General features: G+C 44.0%; 1 protein-coding gene across 3 annotated transcripts in view; it reads right to left on the bottom strand.

The window, feature by feature from the left end:
• FAM117B (family with sequence similarity 117 member B) overlaps positions 1–14700 on the bottom strand; it is a 28638-nt gene extending 13938 nt beyond the window's left edge. For 2 of the 3 annotated variants that reach the window (XM_075284295.1, XM_075284296.1), the window contains exons 1-4: positions 13944–14700; positions 4314–4504; positions 3814–3906; positions 2385–2492 (exon numbers count right to left, since the gene is read on the bottom strand). In XM_075284295.1, the coding sequence (XP_075140396.1) occupies positions 2385–2492; positions 3814–3906; positions 4314–4504; positions 13944–14511 (960 nt within the window). In that variant the 5' untranslated portion in view covers positions 14512–14700. The remainder of the gene's footprint in view (positions 1–2384; positions 2493–3813; positions 3907–4313; positions 4505–13943) is intronic. The other variant, XM_075284297.1, reaches the window with a different exon arrangement.
• Between the last annotated feature and the right edge of the window lie 8356 nt (positions 14701–23056).

Below are 23056 nucleotides of genomic sequence, written 5' to 3'. Positions count from 1 at the left end.
CGTTCAAAAGAAAAGGCAAGCACATTAGTCACAAGACAGCCAAGAAAGTGATGAAGGTTGTCAGAAGGTTTAACCCTTTCACTGCCAAGGACGTAGCTCTACGTCCTCCCAGGGTGTCGCTTGTATAGCCGAGGACGTAGCTGCTATGGCCTTAATTCTAATGCCCATATCTCAGGACTCGTTTGGACTATGAAGATCATTTTAGATTCATTTTAAAGAATCTTCTAACCACAACCCATGATACTGGGGGTGGAGTTCCATTTGCAGTATTATGACCATGGGAGTGGTGGATGAGCACACATGCCGACACTCCTTATGGGCCTGAATTCATCAGTGTAATATACTTGAAATGAAACAACCAATGCCACTACCACCACCACCAATACTTCTGATGCCGAGTATACTAATACAATGAATACATTGACACTGAGCGGTGTAGACCAGCCGAGCCAATCCAACACCGTCCCATCAGGACAAGAGCGTCACAGCAGTATGAAAATGACATAACCAAACTTGATAGTGAAAGGGTTAACAAAAAAATCCGGTTCTAGACCTAACCACACAACAAAGATTTACTTTCCAAATAAACTGAAGTAACTTACGTTAAACTTGCCTGCATACACAATCCTACAGAATACATATTGTATACAGTGAAGGGGTATAAGGTTCAGCCTTGTGCATGTAACAAGCTAAAAGAAAGGAGCCAGGCAGCAGATTGGGCTTTACACAAGTGGCAGCTGGTAACCTGCATTTAGGGCTTATGTGTGTGGTAAATCTGCGGCACCCAGCAGGGGGGTGAGCGCTTTCAGAATACAAAGCAGGAGGGACAAACCTCTCTAGGGGCCCACTGCCTCCGCCTGGGGAACAGAAGCGCACAGAGGTTACAATATCTGCATATGGTATAGCACACGGACACAAAGGGTCTGCATAAAACCGAATCTGTGCTTTGGTAAAAAAGAAGAATAGGAAATGTTGTACCAGGCAGAAGTGTCCATACATTAGATATGACTTTCAAGCTGAATATTCCCTAGTGTGAACTGGAGGGAATTATTCGGGGAGACGGAGTACATCTGCTGTTACAGAATGAGGGGAACATTTACACAACACAAACCAACATTCACATGTGTATTACTGGGTTACATGATGGATAAACTGAAATGGAGCAAAGTAGTTTATAGCATTCAACTAAAAGGATTCTAAACTAGTCACTTTTATGTCGTGACACCAAATAGATTACATTCAGAACTAAAGAACCACAATAGGAAAAGATGAATCAATAAGATTATATCTTATAAGATTAAACCTTGGAGACCACTCAAAGTATATGAGCAGATGCCAGTAAGAAAGTACACCCTCTATGCCAATTCAGCACAGCACCTGTTCTTGGCGCGCAGGATATAGTTGCCAATGCCATGTGAGTGACTGAGTTCATAAAAGCTCATCTACATGATGAACTAAAACCTGCCGTGCCCAGGTACCTGAAGTGCAGGTTCCACCATGTCAATTATTCCTGCAGGTTTTATCCACAGCTTTCAACCTTTGCAATGAAAAGGTTGAAAACAGTAGAAGAGCTAGGAGGTCGCTAGACTCTCCAAATCTCATCAACAAACTCAGCTTCTTCTCTAGTGCACTTCTAGTCGATACAGAAGGAATAAATAAACAAGATGGGTATATCTAGAAGGAATCCTGGACACGAAAGAGGGACAAGGCAAGTCTCTTGAGTCCGAGAAACACCCACTGGTAAGTACTAAACTTAACTAAACTTTATCAAGACTGGTGTGTTGCATGCCAGTCTTCATTTTGGAGCATCACACTCTGGCGCAGTCAATTTACTAACAGGAGCAGAGCTCTTTATTTTGCTGCTTCCTGGGGGTGTCCATGCAAAAGATGCAGAAACTTACACCAGCTAAGGGTCAGATTCCTGGCACTAATTAATAGAATTGTTTGGATGTGGAGGTTTCACCAATTGTTAGTGCAAGTGGCATGAGTGACCAGTGAAAATGTGCAATATTTTGGTGTGAAGCTGACTTGCTCCAAAAAATTGTGTCTTTTCTACCAGAAAACTGGTGAAAGTGCAAAGATAAATACCACATAATGTGCCAATATTGTCTGACAGATGAAGGTCCCTAGATCCTGGCAGAGAATGACGGACGGATGGATGGTCTTGCTTGGTTGCTTCTGTAACCCTCCTAGAAGTGAAGGGAGTGTGCAGAGACCATCTGCATTTGCAATAATATTTTAGCAGAAGTCAACAGGATTTTAACTGCAGTCAGCTCTGAAATTTCATGAAAACAGCAATTCTGTCCTTGCTACTTGACGCAAACCTTTCAGCTGGTGATCGTGGCATCAGCTGTGTATCTTGTCCGGACACGGCCAGTTCTTACCTGGTTAATAGCAGTGTGGTTGCCATGAAAGGGAGACTGCCTGTCCTTGTCACGGTGATGTCTGCTGCTATGCTTACTCCTTTGAAGTTGCTGACGTAATTTTGCAATCTGAAGAAACATCAGGATAGCAGAGATCTATTAATATAGTCAGAGCCATGTACATTTACACAAGACATTAAGAATGTTCAGTCTTCATGTTACACTGAGTGATACATTTAGGTATTGGTTGCGGAAGAAATAAACAAATGGGAGTCACACGGCCCATTTTCACTGTCGTGTGTGAATGTAGGCTTAGCCTTGTCCTTATCTTTCATCCAAACTGTGAATTTTTATTTTTGCTCTATGACATTATGCCCAGTCTGTACACATAATCGGCTCAGCTACATACAGCAGGCACGCACGTGCTACAGAGTACATTGTACACATTTTTTCTATTGCTTGCATATGTTCATTACTAGTGTTGAGCATAGGAATGCGTGTAAGCGGCCGAACACCAAGGGGTTAAACGCTTTGAATATTTGATGCGATCGATGAGGTATTCGATCGAAAGCTACTCGCTCAACACTATTCATTACATCAAAGGTCTGTTGGACTTTCACACAGTCCTCTCAATGCTGAATTGACTCCTCCATGTCACTGACCTGACAGACTGATGTCAGGCAAAGAGGGAGTGAAGTGATCTTTCTGTGACAGGGTAAAGCGCCTTTCCAGATCAATATAAAAGAAGCCAAGTAGATGTGGCACCACTGCGCACGCGTCCCCCCCCAACGTTGTTCGGTTCAAGCTGCCACTGGGCACGGCTACAAGCACTCCCTGCATTGGTAGTCACCCTGCATAGCACAGCATATGATACAACCTCTTCTATATAGAATCAGTGGTTGTTTGTGTACAGGGGACTGAATCACAACAAGGAGATAAATGTAATGAATGGCATTCCTGTACCAAGTAGCTAGCACGCAACAGAACAGCCAAATGTACACCAACATAATAAAAGGTCCAGCTGACCGCACTCTGTCCATAACACTACATCAGGACTGGTAGAAGCTAAGGTTGACATGCTGTACAGTGGGACATTGCTATAGGTCCATAGTGAATGTAATAATAGTGTAGTGGGTTACCTATGATCATGTATGTGCGATCTCTGAAGTCAAAGCATTATTCCAGTGCAGTCAGTGAATGGGCAATTATGTCTTCTAAGAAATCACAATCTTTACTGTAAATAGGTTTAGCGCTGACAATTCACCTCAGTTTTATAGAATATGTGAACCTCTACAGTATGCAAAACCAAATTGTGCTCCTCTGAGAAACATTTAGGACAAGACAATGGCCAGAATTGTTGCTCATTCTCCCAAATGCCTGACCACACACAAGAACGGATCCACGAGGGCAGACGGGCGGCCCATTAATCCGCACACAGCAGCTGCCTCACCTCTTTCAGCTGCTCGTTGCTGCCCCAGGACGCAGATCGCTTGTGAGAGCTTTTCTTCTTCTCAGCGTACTCCTCTGCCCAAGCGCTCTCAGTCTGCATAATAGATGAAGGGAAAAGAAAGTTGACATTTTTCTATTCCAGTTCCTTGCACTGTTTAATTGCCGCATTCTTACAAGACGCTTACAACGATCTGCATTACTCATGTATAATCTTTATCTTAGCAGATAAAAGAAAAATACCTCCACCCTGTAAAATAAAGCCTGTCTGCCAAATGGTTTACAATCATTAAATATTGATTCAATGCACGATCATAAAAAACATGCTAAAATTTAGGCTTAATCTATAGCTTCTCCACTCCACCCATTATTCTTGAGCCATCGCTGCTGTCAGTTTTAGCACTAAACATGTGTTCCATATAGCAGAATCTTAAACCTCTGATGGGTGGGGGTGAAACATCTGCCAATACAAGGCTCACAATTGTACTAAGAATAAGAACATACCTGTGTTGACTGATCTTTCATGCAGGGAGCCACCTGTCCATGGTCTCGGGGCCACTGTCCAGAAAGATATGGTGCAGCCAGGGTATCTAGGGAAGATGTGTGTCGTATTAAACTGGATGGACTAGATGATGATGAGGAGGAGGATGATGATGATGATGAGGAGGATGATGACGACGACAGTGGTTTATCGCCTAATTAAAACAAACATTTTACAATCCCTTTACAGTTGCTTCAGTGCTAAATGTAAGGGTCTCCTGGTATAAAGGATGCATTCTAACCTCAAGCCCCTTTGTTACTGGATATTTGGAACAAGAAACTGGTTACCCTTGGTCTGATGTTCTGCCCCCGCACACTTATAACAGACCATTTCACCCTTTATGCTTTACAATTCACAAATGCCAACACAATCCATCTGCTGAGAAAGGGAAGGGTGAACATGTGAGAGTGAAGTCACATGTTCACACATTGAGGTGGTCATATTTGATGTGGAGGGGAAAAAAAAAACCCATAAAGGTGGAATGGAAACTTACAAGCAAAGCTAATCCTTCTACCTCTACTCCGTGAATGTAAAGGCATGTGCACACCGGTACAATATCACGCCTATCTTTCAGTTGCAGCCATAGTTTGCACAAATTGAAAGAAAAAAAAAAGAATTTGCCGCTCCATTGGATGGCATATTAGGGTGTACTGACACATGCGGTTACACACTAGGAGTATGGCGCACACATAACATTTGCATTACGAAAAACTTTTTTTTTGCTGAAATCTGTAAGAGACAAAGGTAGTTGTATAAAGAAAAAAAAACAAAAAAAACCCTCACAGCCACCAATCACAGCGCAGCTTTTTTTTGTATATTCTTCTATTGAAAACTTAAGCTGTTCTAAGCTTTGAGCCACAGAACCCGTGCTAGTTATTTATAGGTCTGCCCCACGGTTTTGTCTGCAAGCGTTTCATGAGGTCAGATGTCAGCTTAAAAAAGGTATAAGCGATACAGAGACGGTAAACACATGGCAACATACCCTAAAGATGGAGCCGGCTGAGTAGTACACAGTAACACGCTCAGTTTTACTACCAACAACATTGCAGACACAGCACACAAGTCTGCAGGCGGTGGCAATGTACCAGCAGGCTACTATTAATAACTGTGCACTATTCTCTGGTGTCAGCTCCTTGGCTGCATCACACGTCTGGATGTAAATATTTAGGCCCCGAGCAGCCAATAAAGATGCCTTACAGTGGAGTCTTCCAAGTCTAATGCTACAGGCAGTATGTCCCACATACACAACGCTGTATACACCAACAACATAGACTCTCACGGCGAAAATAGCAGCAAACCTCAACGACTGTGCTCGGAACAGATTTACGCAACTGTCTAAAAAAAAAATAATATTTGGCGTACGATCCCCTAGTGGTTACAGACTGGCAATTCCAGTGCACACAGACCAGAGTCTCACAGGGGAAGAATGAATAGGGCTAAACTGGCAATATCAGCAAAGCCTAAGGCTTGGGCAACACGACAACTGAGACCACAACTCCGATTGCATGACTGAAGATCCCAGTGTTGCCCTGCGATTCCTTCACTAATATTAGTGAGCACTGCAATCCCTAGTGTGCTGCCACTTCTAGTCATTACAGGGTTGAGCAACGTTCGTGGTTGCGGCACACAATTGGTCACTAATATTAGTGAAGGAATTGCAGGGTAACACAGCAAACTGTGATCATGCGACAGGGGTTGTGGCCAAAGCTGCTGTGTTATATATCATGGCTACATACACCATGAACAGTATTTGTCAGTGTCTGTGTAGAGGCAGATCTTATACTGTTCTCTAAGAAAGGCTGCGGAAACCTTTTCTGCCGCGTGAACATTCTGTCGTGGCAGCCCGCTCCCCATTAGGCCCGAATGAATCTGTGGTAAGATAGGGCATTTCGCTTCTTTTTTCCGCTACTAGCTAGCAGAAAAAAAAAAAAAGGGAGCGGTTCCTACTGAAGTCAATGGCAGCCATATTTGCAGGCGGATTCCACGTCAAAATCCGCCTGCAAAAAACTCCATGTGAACTAGCCCTTATACTGTTCTGTATAATGACATCACCAACAGCCAGGCAGCCATGTAAACGCACACAAACCGAAACAAAAAAATGCAAAAAACCACAATTTTCCAGTATTAAGTCTTACTATGTATTAGGCCTTATTTAAATGGCTACTTTAATAACCTTGAATCTCTATGGGTCTATTCACATGTGAACAAGCCCTTTTAACACATCCAGACTGTGCTTAGACTTCAAGCACACCATGGCCTTGCTCACTGTCAGGGTGCTCGCTGTATTATTACAGTCTATGGCCACACACACACACACACACACACACACACGTGTATTATCAAAGATCCGTGCATGGAGAAGTGAGCCTGGGGGAAATTCAGGACAACTCCTATTCCTGTCCGTTTTGGGGACCAGGCTCACTGAAGTACCGTAAATATTGGGTCCAGGAAAATCATCCATGTGTGCTCTGTACCGTTCAATGGTGGACCCAGCAAATGCACACAAGTAATCCTATCACAAACTTGATTAAAGTCACACAGTTAAAGTGTGGAAAAATACTGATACCAAATAGAATACAAAAATTGCTTGCACAGGAAGATTTCATCTCCTGCAGCTCCGTTTATACGGCTGACTCATCAGATTACACCTTGTACTGGAGAAGATATTCTTCTTGCATAAAGTAGTTATGAAACTTGCACAACGTCAGGAAATTTCACACGTAGCAGCTATTATTTGCCATATGTGTACGCTAACAACTATAACCTTCGAGAAAAAAAACAAGACTAACATATGGCGGTGATTTCAATAACTTGTAGGTGGTGTCAATTTTTGTCAGATTTACAACAACCGATTTCAACGGGTAAAAAGTATCCAAATGGCAGGTTCTCATCCAGATACTGAACACACGGCTGCCAATGCTCATCAATATATCTCCACGTCTCAACACTCCCCTCCCCCCCTCTTCCCGAATAGAAAAAGTCTGGACAGCATGTCATTGCGAGGAGAGAAAGGTGAAGCAGACACATAAGCTGGAGAATTGAATTACTGCAGACAGAAGGGAAAGCCGTTTCATAGGGAAGCGAACTCAGGCATGGCAGAAAACAGATTTTGAAACGATATTGTAATTCTGACTATACACACAGCATTGTATCTCCAGGGACTGTCTCAATACTTATTCTGTGCTTCTATTTATGACAAACTACAGGTTTCTAAGATGGTTCAGGCCCCGGGTCATGGTGCTGGCACCAAAATCATATACCCTTCCTCTCCCACACTCACTGATAGTTACTTGTACAATGGGTGTTGGCTGTACTATTATAATTTATACAGCCAGCCCCATAGTACAACTAACAGGGAGCATGGGAGAGGAGGCAGAAGGTGGGCCGCCCCCGGAGGGCGAGGGACTGCTTCCAATGGCATCACTCCAGCTCTAAACTGGTCTGGAAGCCCCCAGGTCATTGCAAAGACCACCACAGAGGAAGCAGAGAAACACGCCATGAAGAACCCCTTCAGAAAAGAAGAAGCAACCAGCAAGATATAACAGAACCCCATCTTGGACCATTTAGGCAAGTCTCAAAAATTGGCAAAAAAATATATAACTTTATAAGGTGTATATATAAATGTAATCTCAACAGTGGTTCTGCCACAATAAAACATAGGGCTGGGCCATAATGACCTAAATCATAGTCATGATTAATTGAATATTTTACCTCAATTACAATTAATGAGCGATTATTTTTGGCCACTCCTCTTTTTATAAGTTACACCCCCTATTTATATGCCACTGAATTTTGGTTACAGTTATTCATATATAACCCATCCAGATAGTGGACAACACAGACTGGACGGTGTGCAAAATAATTGGGCAAGTTAAAATTAGGTGACTTTCGATCTAGATTATTTTTTGATTAAAGGGGTTGTCCAGAATATACAATTTACCAAAAGGAGGCCAGGAAAGAACACAGGTAGCCACAAGTGATGAATGGGGGTGATGTCCCAGTTCCTTTCCTTAGGCTGATGAGGCCATTGATGGTCCCCAACAGTCTCACATGAGGTGAGGACTTGCGCCAAAACAAGATCCTGGAAGCAGCAGGATCGGCCTGCGGTGGGAGACAGCGGAGCACAGGGGACAGGAGAGTGCGGGGTTTTCGTGTTTTTTGATTTTTTTTTTTCTTCCATGGCCTCCTTGCAAAAAATGTTCTATTACTGGACAACCCCTTTAATTGCTCAGCCCTACCATCAACTATAAAAATTCATAAATGAGTAGTAAAAATAAACATTGTGATAAATCTTATTAAAGAAATCTGTTTTCTTCTCAATTAATCAGGTTGAGTTACTTTTTACATAGACTTTTATAGAGGGGAGAAGGCCAATAGACACATTCTGCTATCACATACTGGGTTAATAAAAGCCCCTTTGCTTTTTGATATTGGAGTGCTCACTATTTTGGGGATTTATACAGTCATTGGCTGTATTGGTCTGAACTGTGGGACCTGCACCCAGCCTTGTTTGGGGCTGCTTATTTTTATTTTTTACAGCCCAATACATAGAGAAGGAAACAGATTTGTTTAAAGGGGTGGTCCCATAACAAGGATGCCCGGGAGGGGGGGGGGGGGGGGTGCTCCCCCCCTCCCCTATATGAGGAGCTCCAGGATTTAATTGAATTTGGCTGATAAGGACTGAGATAGGGAGTCTGTTACATCTGTATGTATTGCAAATTGACTCAACGTACACATACACACAGACTGACAAGATGTTACTGTTAGTCACAGTATCAGGCAGATTGTAGCTGTATTCAGACTTCACATTCTATATAAAATTCTGCAGCGTGTGATTCTAGATGTAGTCATGGTGACTGATATAGACATTACTTTAGACTCCCTAAGGGAGAAGTGAAGCGTCACTTTATAGCAGAACTCTACTACATTGTAGCATAAAACTGAACATAGATTTAAGGAGTGTAGCCAGTGTAAGAAATATCTGGATAGGCCTACCACTGATGGTCCCAGGTTGTTGGCCAACTGTGGTGGACTGAATAGCTCTTAAAGGGATTCTATCATTGGAATAAAAAGCTTTTTAATCTTTATAAAGGCTCTTCATCTCTCACCTTTATTTTGCAGGTCTGCACCACTGGTTTCAAATGATTCACCTTTTATTCTTTATGCTACTTATGCTCAGAGCACAGCGGCGTCATCGCTCCCAGCGCCGCTTCTCTCTTCAATTCCTGACACCTCTGTTTCATTTCTCCTCCTCTTCACTGCGAACCTAAGTGGCAGAGACGATATTTCGATGTCGGAAGTGTCGCTCGTCGACTGATGAAGCACTGAGGCGTCAGGAAGAGAAGACGGAGATGGCGCTGGGAGCGATGACGGCGCTGTGCTCGGAGCATAATTACCATAAATAATAAAAGATGAAGCATTTAAAAAGGGCAGCGCGGACCTGCAAAATAAAGGTAAAAGATGAATACCCTTTATAAAGACTATTCCTACGTGGCTTTGGATTAAAAACCATTTTCTTTAATGATCGTATCCCTAAACTTTACAACTCAGGTCTCCATGTGCACGTCTATTGTTTTTTTTTCTTTTGTATTTTTAAATGTAAATTATGAGCCCCATATAGGGATCACAATGTACATATTTTTCCCCCGTATCAGTATGTCTTTTGCAGAATGGGAGGAAATCCACGCAAACAGAGAGAGAACATACAAACTCCTTGCAGATGATGTTCCTGGCGGGATTCGAACCCAGGACTCCAGCGCTGCAGTGCTAACCACTGAGCTACCATGTTGCCTGTGCACGTCTATTGTTGTCACATATTACCCACAATTTTGTATTTGTAAGCAATGTCATAAAGGCAGGGAGGCTTCTAGACAGACATAAGGCAGATTTACTACTTGGTCTCCGCTTGGAGATTCTGGTCCACCGTTCTGCTTTAAAAATGTGTAGAAAAAAGTCCTGCCAGCACCGCAGTTCTCTCCACATTTTTTGCCTTTTTTTGGCAAAAAAAAAAATGGACGGACCCCATTGTAATCTATGTCGTCTGGGGGTTTCCGAAGAGAACCGTTTTTTTAAGCGGACTAGTTTCCATTGGGGGGGAGGGTCCACTTGCGAAAGCAGGGGTAAACCTAGCGTAACGTGTTAAAATGCTGCACAAATTGCCACATTTTGTAATATGTAGTTTTAAATCAACTTTCATGGATAAGGGTAGTGTTTTTTCACTGGAAAAAAGATTTTAGTTTAAACATGGCAAAATTCGGCTCCAAAGTAAACCACCGAATTGTATACCCTTGAACTAAAGATACAGCAGGTTTATCATCTGCCATATTTTCAGAGTGACTACCATATACACAGTCTATTAGTAACTGAGGGCCTATAATTCAGAAACCTGGAAATCGTCCCTTCAGTCTTACATGGTGGGCTGCACAATATGGTGGACTATTTACAGGGTTAAATACATCTTTCCTGAATATTCCTGTAAAAAGATTCCCTCTTCCATCATAAACCACAGGTCGGATTTGTTGGATTAAACATTTATCAAATAAAAAAAAAATAACTAAAAAATATTGACTAATTTTCTGTAATGTCATACAACAGAAAATCCATCACAATCTGCCATACAGAGGCCTAACTGAGTCTATAGACACATAAAATATGATTATATATATATATATATATATATATATATGGGTTTCTACATAGTACAGTCACATACGCTGGCCCAGACATGGCAGATATTTGGCACAATGTGGTGCATCTAGTTCATCCTAAAATTGTTCAACTTGCTAGACATGTGGGTTCTCAGAAAAAGGAGGTGATGCTTAAAGGGAACATCCAGTTTCTAATATAAACCTATCCAATGACACCTATGCGACAGATACCGCAGAGCCAATATTGATGGTTTGTCCTAAGGATAAGCTACCAACATAAGTAACCGGATAACCCCCGCCAACTTTGAGTAATAAAATTAGGGCCCCAAGTAAGCCAACTATAAGGTGGTATAAACAAACATATTCCAGATATATCACCATAAGTCTGGTGTATGCTCAAACTGCCTGAAACCATTTGTAAATCTGGGCCACTGAGGTTTTCCCTCCACGTTTTCTTACAAAAGCAGTGTTAGACTAGGACTCTGTGGTGATGTCATTGTTGCTGTACATATACAGGTTCCAAGAACCAACAGGGGAGGGCTTATCTCATCTACGCCAAACTTCTAACATAAATTGGTGATATTGTGACATACATTTAGTGCAAGGCTCTTTCTTGCACCACATGTGGATACCGTTTGGGTCTGGTCAAGGAATCTTCAGCCTACATTTATTATAATCTAAGGGTTCGTTCACATCTGCACCCGGGGTCTCCGCTTTCAGGTTTCCTGCCCGAAACTGGGCAGGAAACGGAGACCTGCAGGCATTGTTCAAACCCATGCAAACTCACCGACGTGAGCGCTGGTGTTTTATGCTCTCCGCGGCAAAATCGTTTATTTTAACCGGACACAGAGTTGGACATGAAGTACTCTGTGTCTGGTTTAAAAAAAAAAAAAAACGGTTTCGCCGCGGAGAGCATAAAACGCTCACCGGCGCTCACGTCTGGACTCGGCATGACAGGTTTCTGACTAAAAGCGGAGACCCGAACACTGGTGTGAACCCCCCTGCGCCTGATTTATTAAGAGGCCACGACTTATTGAGAAATCATTTGTGCCTTCCGCCTGCAAGATGCCATTCTTAATAAATACACCCCAATAGGTCTACTGATACGCATAATTCTCCCCATAGGGAAGTTACTAAATTATGGTATCTGAAAGAGCAGGCCACACTATTTTTTTTTTTTTACTTCCATGCATTTCTATAAGCATATGGAAAGTACAGTAAGGGCCAATGCATAAAACAGCTGTATGCATAGATAAAACCGCCAATTCTCAATAGCCTTATCTTTACCATTCCGTGATCTGATAACAGCAGGTGGAACGTCCCTTTTCATAAAGTAATAACATAATGCTAGGGTAAGTCATTGCTTTATGGTTGGTAGAGGCCCAACCCTGAGAATGAAAGGGCTGCATTACTCCTATTGCACAATCTGTACATGAGTAGGGATCTACAGCAAGACCCCCTTCATATAATGTCACTTTTGATGGGGTTAGAGGGCAGGGACAATAATCTGAACTCCCTGTACTGCTGCCTCAGTATTCACATACAGCTTTAATATGTTTTTATTACTGATTCAAGTGAATCGGAGCTGCAGCAACCTAGTGAGCAAACCGAGACAGGAGCAGCTGAGCTAACCTAAGAAAAAGGCCACGGATGAGAACAAGAGAAGAACAGAACACAGCAAAGAGACACCAATGCCCCCCAAGAGAGAAGACCCTCAGATGTCACCAGCGGTGTGGAGGAGGAGACAAAAGCATCTTATAAGGGCCTTCAATAAACGGCCAGGAAAAGGAAGAAAGCTCTGGAAGAAATGGATGTCTAGATCAGTTTTATGTAGGGGCCTATGGACTCACAGAACACGGATCTACAGTATATTAACATTTTTCTAAACTTGCCCAAATTCCTATGAAAATAAATGTACCAAAAGTTCTCCAGTGTCTAATAAGTCGTACAATAATAAATCGCTACCAGCTCCACAGCCCTGTACATGTAAGAACCAGTGTTGTCCAGACAAGACAGAATATTTATGGAGTTCCCTTGTAAATCTGTGTAAAGGGCACCAAACATTGGCCCAGATTTACAACTGCAGACTAGACACTGGTGTAAATGTGTCACATCTTTGAAGTATCTAATTCGGGCTACTATTACTAACTTGGGCCCGGTGCACATCTGCATTCGGGCCCTTCCGTTCTCCTCTCTCTGCATGAAAAATGTGAAGAGAAAAGCCCTGCAAGCAGCACTTTTGGTGTGGAAACCACACAGACCCTGATATAGTCTATGGGGTCCATGGGTTTCCTTAGGTAACTGCTCTTTTATGCAGATTAGGTTTCATTTGGGGAGGGGGACTCTTTGAATAGAAACCAATGTGCAGATGTGAACTGGGCCTTAGTGAATCTGGGCTGTTGTGTATCTAAAAGACAGAATAAAACAGTAACGTGACATACGACAGCAAGATGGACTGTCCTCACAATGGAGCTAGAGCCGGCCGGAGGCTTCTTGTGCTGTGCCATGTGGGGACTCAACTGACTTCATGCCAAAAGACTAATCACTATTCAAGGCAAGATTAGTTCCAAGACAGAAGAAGGTATAAACAGAAACAAGTTATTTTTCCCCAGATACAAGTGACATTTTGGAAAATAACAGCATCACAGCTGCACCATATGAACAGGGCCTGACTGAAGCAAGTGGGAATCTAGTACAATATTCACTCTCTCCTGGACTATGAGGAGGAAACCCAGTGACATCTGACAATACAGCCCTAGAGACACAATGGTTGTGTGATCATAGAAGCCATTATCTACTCAATATTTACCATAAATTGTCTAAAACAATATATATTCCAATGCAAAAAAATAAATACATACAAAATAAATACTAATGTGAGCAGATGATTGCTCTGATCCCATCCCCCACACAGAGATAAGGGAACAATAGGGCTGGGGTCCTTACCTTTTGGGGACACACTCTCAGGGGAGCTCCTCTGCTGCCAGCCAGACCTGCTGACGTTAGACAAGGACACCGGGGATGGGGAGGAGGAAGACGAGGGCGCCCCCGGTGTGCTGGGATCCGCTGCTGGGCTGGAGATCCCGGGGGAGGTTGAGGTAGGAGAGCCCAGAGCCGGCTGGTGGTGATGATGATGGTGGTGGTGATGAGAATGGTGATGGTGATGATGGTGGTGATGGTGATGATGATGGTGGAGCCCCCGGGTGGGAGACGCCCCAGTCTGTGTGGACACGGTCGGGCTGCTCCGGGAGCTGGTGACGGCCGGAGGGGATTCCACCCCGTTCCCGTTAGCCCCGTTGCCTCTGCCGGGGCTGCTGCTGCGGGGAGAATTGCGGTGGGCGGATCCGTTGTTGTTATTATTGACCCTAGTGGGGCTGCCGTGCTGCTTCAGCTGGAAGGGCACCGTGGCTCTCATAGGCTGCAGCCGGCTACCCGGTGCACCCCCGGTGCTGCCGTTAGGGGGATTCACCGGAGGTGGAGGGGAGCCATTTCTCCTCACCCGCTGCTGGGACATCTCCCACTCCTCCTATACAGTCTCTCCTATAGAAATGGCGGCCCCAAACCACAGCGAGAATAATCTAAGGACCGGCAGTCGTCGCCACCGGCCAGTTACGTGACAGGGTCGGGGCACCGGCCCTCGGTTTCGGGACAAGGGCTGCAGCACCTGTGGAGCCCGCGGCTGCCGTGACCGGAGACAACACAACACCCTGTGCGCCTGCGTCCCGCCCACCGACACTCCACTGAGCTCCTGATTGGATGAGTGCCTCCCACCAATAGAATCGCCGCCTTCTGCAGCAACAGTAGCTGATTGGCTGGCGAGCGTCTCTCAGACGCAGGGTGACCAGTGAGCTAGCGGTTCCCAAGCCTTCAGGGAATGAGTATGAGGCAGAGGCAGGAAGGAGGCGGGAAGAGCGCGCCCGCAGCTCGGTCCTGGGCAGCGCGGTGGCATCCAGTCACCTGCCAGAGGTTGTCAGTCACGGCGCAGGAAGGCTGGGCCAAGCGCGGCAGCTCCTATGTCGTCATGGCTGTAGTAACAGGAGAATGCCTCTGGCATCAGCCAGTGAGGGGGAGGGAGGCTGTCTAGTACAACATCTGTCCTATGAATGGCTCCTGCTAAGCCTGTGGTGTCCATGTCAATACAGAACATACACAACGATCCCAGGGAGGCAGAAAGCTGCAATATGGCATCTTTATTCATACCTGGTGTGTAGTGAGGCCGGTCACTGTGTAACACTGAGGTCACCGCCATTAATAATACCCTGGGTATGGGGCCACACCTGCAGCCTTGCAGCGCTGGGTCCTGGTGTTCAAATCCCGCCAAGGAGTTTGTATGTTCTCCCCGTGTTTGCATGGATTTCCATCCCATATTTCAAAAAAGACATACTGATAGGGAAAAGAAATGTACATTGTACAAAAAAATACCCTGGGTATGCAATGGCTGTACCAAGCCGGAAAACACACCCGTGCTATAATCCTAGGATTATCTCATCACAAACTACAGGTCTCTGATATGTTACACAATTCATAGATGTATAGCCATAGAAGAGACAAAGGGAATGGTGAAACAGAAAACATAATATTAACCGTGTATTCAGATTGTCCAATTGGGCGTGGTTTAAAACAGGTTAAGGCCTAAATTGTGAAAACGCAGCGTACTCGCCGCAGCGGGAACACTGCTAGAAAAAACACTGCGCTTTATATTACCTGCAAAGTGGATGGGATTCTGGCTGACCCTATCTGTGCATTGCAGAAAGAAATCTGCAACTGAAAATCGTTGCATGGTAATTCTACCTACGGAAACGGTGGCGCTTTCTGTATAAGGTATAATAGGAGCAGAAAGTCCGCAGAGGAAAGCTGCAGCTCGCTAACCACAGCGAGACAACGTGTGCTTCACCTCCACATGCTCATAGAGAGCCATTCTGGGGTTTTGGACAAGAAGAAAAGCGCTGTGGAATATGTTGACGTAAGTATGCCAAATAAGTGCACTCCAGCTACTGAGGTGAACCTCTGGAAAAGCCCCTCAAGGTTCTCCTGCACATCCTCAGACTTATGCTAGGTTCACACTAGGTTCTCTGGCGCTTGCCTGGGGACCCGAGCAACAGAGAGCCAGACCGCTAAATCAGCAGTTACACATGGACACCCACGGACTCCATGGACTGTAATGGGGTCCACTGGCTGAATGCTGTTTCAAAACTGAAAGCAGCAGAGAAAAAAGTCCTCTGTTAAGGACTTGTCCCTCTACCTATTTTCTTCAGTTTCTGCAACAGATGTGAACCCAGTCTTAGTGCAGGTCTGTTGGCCATTTTATCTCATTCAGCCACAGGAAAACAGTCTACGGAAACGCAGTCAGCGCTTTTGGACAAAGAGATGGAGAAGAAGACAGAGGCTGTTGTTGGAGAGTTTTCAAGCACTGGACACTCCCAGTGCTGTTTGAGTGCAGGGGACGCCCCCAGTGCTGCGTAAACACTCATTTACATAAGGAAGAAAGAAGATATTTCTCAGGAACGGTGGTGCGGATCAGAATTATTTCTTAAGGCTACGTGTATTTAGTTTAAAAAGAGAATTCTAATGATAGGATCCCTTTCATTTAACAAACAACAGAAAGCACTGTGTATACATAGCCTCTCATAGGCCGGCTATCCAGAGCGTGGATTTAACCCTCATTTATAAGTGGAGGTTTACCTTTGGTTCACTAGCTTTGGATTGGGTTTAGTTGTGTCCATTAATGTCTATGGGCATAGTTGTATACACAAGGAGATATTATAAATCTGTACTCCAGAGTATATACAGAATGCTGCTATTATTTTCTATTTGAGTTTGGAACTCTAATAAGATAAGTGTATTCATCCTAGGACAGTAGGACATAACCCTCTGTAGAATACCATTAATAACCACAGCCGGGCACTCGGCACATTATAAATACAGCTCTTAATAGAGCCCTACCCTTTCTTGTTATAATATAATAAGACTATATTGCAACATAAGCAAACACTCATGTCTATTTACAGAAAATTCAAACAAAGATACACCAACTCACCTCTTATTGGCACACAAGGTTCCAGTGTTTCACAGACACCCCGTGACCAAATTAGACATCCAAAAATGGAAACCAGCATTCAATAGATGAAAAGTCTTATGTATAAGCTTTTAAACATTACACAAAGGGCAACAAAACAGCAAACACATCACAGTCACATCCATTGTGGCCATTGAGCCTGTATTTATTATATCTATTGTGTATTCACATTTTATGTATCTACATTTGACATAGGAACATACATTATATTGTAACTTGTAGGTATTCTCTTGTCATTTACTGGATCATTTATTGAATTCAGTGCACTGTCGGCTTTCCCGTTATGTGCCCCCAGGTGGGAGATATCGGTGCCATTAATTTCGACACCGATATCTCCCCACTGCCAAAACGGCAATTATTTCAGCCTAGCATGATCGCTAGGCTGTGAGGAAAGTCCCCCCAGCAATACTCCACTATAACCACAGATACGGCACCGATCTCTCCAGGCCTGGGGCAAATACTGGGAGAGCCGACAGTGCACTGAATTCTGCGCACTGTTGACTTTCTAGCGGTATATAAAACTTCATATGCATGAGGACATGAAAAGTCCTCTTTAACCCCTTAGTGCTATTTCACGTACATGCACGTCAGGGAATGTGGTTCGTTCCCACATTCCCACGTGCCTGTACGTGATGGAGATCGCACGGGCTCAGAAGCAGAGCCCGTGCGATCACCATGGGAGCCCGGCTGCATCTGAAAGCCAGGCTCCCGCTGTAACAGTGGAGACGGTGATAACACCGATCCCCGATGTTTAACCCTTAAGGTGCAGGCGGTCAATAGTGACCTCCCCATCTTAAGAGTTTCAAAATTAAACTAAAAATGCCAGCGGCATCGGGAGCCGGTGTTAGCTGTAACCTTTTGGATATGGCGGGCAAACATGTCCGCCGTATCCAATGGGCTCCACTGGGTTAAGGGACCCCTGGGCACCCCCCGCAGTGAGATCGGGGGGTGCCCATATGAAGTATCTGCAGCCCGGGGTCTGGCCAGTGACCCCAGGCTGCCTGCAGCCCCCACATACCTGGTTGATCCTACCAGGAATGGAGGAAGTTAGTCTATGCGTCTACATAGACTAACTTCTTCTATAGACTGCAATACCAGTGTATTGCGAGTCTATAATGCTGAATCAGCGATTCAGTGGATCACTGGTTCAGGTCCCCTAGTGGGACATCAATAAAAAGTTTTAAAAAAAGTTTAAAAAAAAAGAATTAAAGTCTATGAAAAATAAATTAATTAATCAAGCAAAGAAATAATGAATTTTTTTGCCATCTCTGCCTTATTAAAATGCTATAAAAAGTGATAAAAAAGTCACACTTACCCCAAGACAGTACCAATAAAAAGCACAGATCGTCCTGCAAAAAATAAGCCCTCAACCAACTCTGTCAACCGAAAAAAAATGCTACAAATCTCAGAAGATGGCGATGCAAAAATAACTGATTTCTTTACCCAAATAGTTTTTTGTTCTGCAAAACTAGTAACGCATAAAAAACAATATAAATGAGGCATCGCCATAATCGTACCGACCTACAGAATAAAGGTCAAATGTTACTTATACGCTACACTGGGTGGAAAAAAAATTTAAAGTTAAAAAGCAATACCAGAATTGCTGGGGAGATTTTTAATCCACCAAGAAATGTTGTCATTACAAAATACATTTCATCCCGCAAAAAACAAACTGTTATATGGCCACATCACCAGAAAAATAAAGAAATATAGCTTGTACAATGTGAAGATAAAAATTCCAAAACAATCACCAAATCATTAGAACACAACTGGCTGCGACAGGAAGGGAATATATAAGCTGTGCGAGCGTATATCAGCAGACACCCCAGATTTAGAGTTTACGAGGGAAAATATATCAGAACTGACCCCCAAATCTTAGGAGCTACTGGGGATATAGCGGGGAATTTGGTGTTCCCAATGCACAGCTTATATATTCACGCTCCACCATCCGCTGTGCAGTCATGTCTAGGATACTAATGCTCATTCGACCCCTGATACATTTTTTGAGGGGTGCAGTTTACAAAATGGGGTCGCTTTTGGGTGTTTCCAGTGTTTTGGTACGCTATGGGACCCTGCAAATGCGACATGGCACCTGTAAACTATTCCAGCAAAATTTACTCTTCAAAAACCAAATAGCGCTCTTTCCATTCCAAGCCCCGTCATGTCCCCATATAGCAGATTCGGACCACATATGGGGTATTGCCGTGTTCGGGAGAAATTGTGTAACAATCTGTGGGGGGCTTTTTCTCTTTTAACCCCTTGTGAAAATGAAACTTTGGGGATAAAGTGACATTTTAGTAATTTTTCACTTACATATCCCAATGTTAATAAAAATCTGTGAAAAAGCTTTGGGGTCTAAATGCTCACTATATCCCTTAATGAATTCTGTGAGGGGTGTAATTTCCAAAATGGGGTCCTTTTTGGGGGGTTTCCTTTGTATTAGTACTCTAGGGGCTCTGCAAATGAGACATAGTGCCTGAAAATTATTCCAACAAAATCTGCTTTTCAAACGCCCAGTGTCGCTCCTTCCCTACCATGCACTGCCGTGTGACCAAAAATCAGTTTACACCCACATGCGGGGTATTTCTGTGCTCCAAAGAAATTGTATAACAAAATGTGAGATGCATTTTTTCCTTTAACCCTTTGGGAATGTGTTAAGTTTAGGTCTAAATGAATATATTATAGAAAAAAAAATGAAATGTCTAAATTTCACCTCCATATTGTTTTAATTTCTGTGAAATGCTTAGGGTTTAAGGGTTAACAAACTTCCCAAATGCTGTTTTGAATGATTTGAGGGGTGCAGTTTTGAAAATGGGGTGATTTATGGGGGTTTCTATTACATAGGCCTTTATAATCCCCTTCAGAACTGAAGCGGTCCCTACAAAATGAGTTTGGGAAATTTTCTTGTAAATCTGGAAAATCGCTGTTATACTTCAAAGCCTTCTAACATCCAAAATAAATTAAAGGGGTTGTCCCACGTCGCATACTCACCCGTCTTCGTTCCTCTAAAATCTTCTGTCTTCCGGCTTTGTCTCGTCATTGGTGGGCGGGGTCACATATGCAAAGCCAAGCGGCGAGATGCCGCCGGCCCTGCGTGCGCGCTCATACACCAGTCTACCCTTCACAATGCAAATACAGACCCGACACCCTGCGGGTCTGTATTAGCATTGTGAAGACTAGACTGGTGTATGAGCTTGCACGCAGGGCCGGCGGCATCTCGCCGCTTGGCTTTACCTATGTGACCCCGGAGCGGAACAGCATCGCTTCTGCCGCTGCTGTCTTCATGCAGGGCAGAAGCATAGCGATGTGCCTGTGCCGGCGTCTAACAGTCCCCAGCATCCGCCTATTACAGCGGATGCCGGGGAGTTAGACGCTGGCACAGGTGAAGCCAGCAACATCGCTATGCTTCGGCCCTGCATGAAGACAGCAGTGGCAGAAGCGATGCTGTTATTCCGCTCCTCCGCCCCCCCCCGGAATAGCAGCATCGCTTCTGCCGCTGCTGGCTTCATGCAGGGCAGAAGCATACCGATGTTGCTGGCTTCACCTGTCCCCCAAAGGGTAAACTACCCCCCCCCCCCCCTCCAGGCTCGCTCCCTGCACTTAGCCCCTCCTCCCTCCCCCTGAGAGCAGCAGACACATCACTTGACTCAGGTCAGGGCTGTGGCCACAAAAAAATGAATAAAGTGAGATAGTGGCCAAACAAAGCAGTTTTGCTGAAGCATTGTATGTAGGAAAAGTCTTACATTCACATTTACAAGCATTATAGATGGAATCCTTGTGATGGGACAACCCCTTTAAAAGACGATCAAAAGATGATGCCAATATAAAGCAGAGGTATGGTAGATAATATTTATTCATGTATTTGTGTGATATAACTATCTGTTTGAAAATCAGAGCAGTTCACATTTTGAAAAATGGGATTTTTTTGCAAATTTTCATCAAATTTCCTATTTTTTTAATAATAAATACACAAATATTGATTAGTGTTTACCGCTAACATGAAGTGCAGTGTGTCACGAGAAAACAAAAACGAGGCCTGGTCCTTAAGGCACTTTTGGGCTGTGTCCTTAAGGGGTTAAACATGCAACCATCACCCCCATCTTTAAGAAGTCATCCCTTGACCAATTCTTTATGTCAGAATACCATTACATTTCATTACTCCCATTTGTTTCAAAACTCCTTGAACAATATATTCACCTCAAGTTATTTGACCAGTTACAATCTGGCTTCAGACCCAATTACTCCACCGAAAATGCTCCCTCCTGCTAGAAGCTCTCTCATCCCTTGGCATCAGTGACTTGGCCCTCTCCTCATACTTTACCGATTGCACTTTTAGTGTTTATCTCTCAAACACCACCTGTTCCCCTCACCTCCACTCCACACTTGTTCCACTGAGATCTGTCCTACTCTTCTTCATCTACACCTTGGGCCTAGTACAGCTCAAAAATTCTCATGTCTTTCAAAACCACTGCTATGCTGATGACACTGAAACACATCACTCTGGCCAAGACATTACCATAGCTCCCAACTGTCCCAGATCCGGTGAAACAGTCCCAATTTTACACTGCTGTCCCACCGTCCCAGACAGCTTATCCTGCTATGCCCCTGAAGTGTTTTGCTCGTTAACAAACTTTGCCCCAATCCAACCATTCTTATCCCAGGGTAAAGGCTAAATACTGTACTCGGCAAGGACCTTCTGACATCAGATGGACACATGGTATTCTCCAGTCACGTGACTGGGTAGGCAAGTCTTTGCTTTTAAGAAGTTATATCCCATGCAGTGGAGGAAGATAAAGAGATGTGGGGTGCAGGGTGTATGGGAGGGAGAATTTGGGTGCAGGGTGTACAGTGGGGGATGTCAGGTGCAGGGTGTATAGTGGAGCGAGATGTGGGGTGCAGAGTGTACTGTGTGGGGGGAGAGATGTGGGGTGCAGAGTGTACTGTGTGTGTGGAGGAGATGTGGGGTGCAGAGTATTGTGTACTGTGTGGGAGGGAGAGATGTGGGGTGCCTGGTGTACCGTGTGTGGGGGGAGAGATGTGGCTTGCAAAGCTGTCCCCAACCTGTCCCTTCCATACATCACTGACCTGACTTCCTGCTACCTTTCCACATGGCATCTCCAGTCCTCACAGAACCTCCTTCTTTGCTTTGCTCTAATTGGATCTTCATACAAACTCCTTGCAAGAATTCTCCTGTGCATCCCCCATACTCTGGAATTCACTACCATGATTCATAAGACTGTCCCCCACAATCACAACCTGAAGACTCGTCTCTTTACAATAGCATACAATACACAGTAACCATGCTGCCATTATGCCACCATATGAGGAACTGTTATTCACTCCTATTGTGTTCCCTTACCTTCCCAAATAGATTGTAAGTCTGCATGTAGGGTCTTCTTTTCTACTTGTATCATGTTGGTCATATAGTTTATTGTACTTGTTATCTTTGTACTATACATGTAAACCACTTCACAAATGTAAAGCACTATGGAATTAATGTCGCCACATAAATCCTATCCTATCCTACTTAATACACGCAAAAACTGCAGAACAGATTTGAATGAAATTTGGCACATAGATAGATTGTAACCTCGAATAAAACATAGGCTACTTTTTATCCTGGTAAATGACATGGCTTCACGACTGTTATGAATTTATGTTCACAGACTATATTACACTGCTCTTGCAGCAGCTTATCTCAGGTTCTGATAAAGCCAGGGCTGTTTTCTCTCTGTGTAAACACACTTATCCCTCAGTGGATATTCTACACACATTTGCATATTATCTGATCTGCTCCAGGCATCATGCTGACACACTGAATGGGAAAACACCTTTAATCCAAATTGGTAGTTTGCTACTTTTAAACATGCCGGGGAAAAGAAAATCTAATTTGTTGCAAAATTCTAAAACAATGAGCGCTATGATGGAAGCCAGAAGTCACAGAGTTCTCCTCAAGCGGAGCTGAGGGAGAACACTGGCGCCA

Source organism: Leptodactylus fuscus, chromosome 8 (assembly GCF_031893055.1).
Source record: "Leptodactylus fuscus isolate aLepFus1 chromosome 8, aLepFus1.hap2, whole genome shotgun sequence".
Lineage (NCBI taxonomy): Eukaryota > Metazoa > Chordata > Amphibia > Anura > Leptodactylidae > Leptodactylus > Leptodactylus fuscus.
The sequence above is the reverse complement of the archived record's forward strand: the minus strand, read 5'-3'. Positions and strand labels throughout refer to the sequence as shown.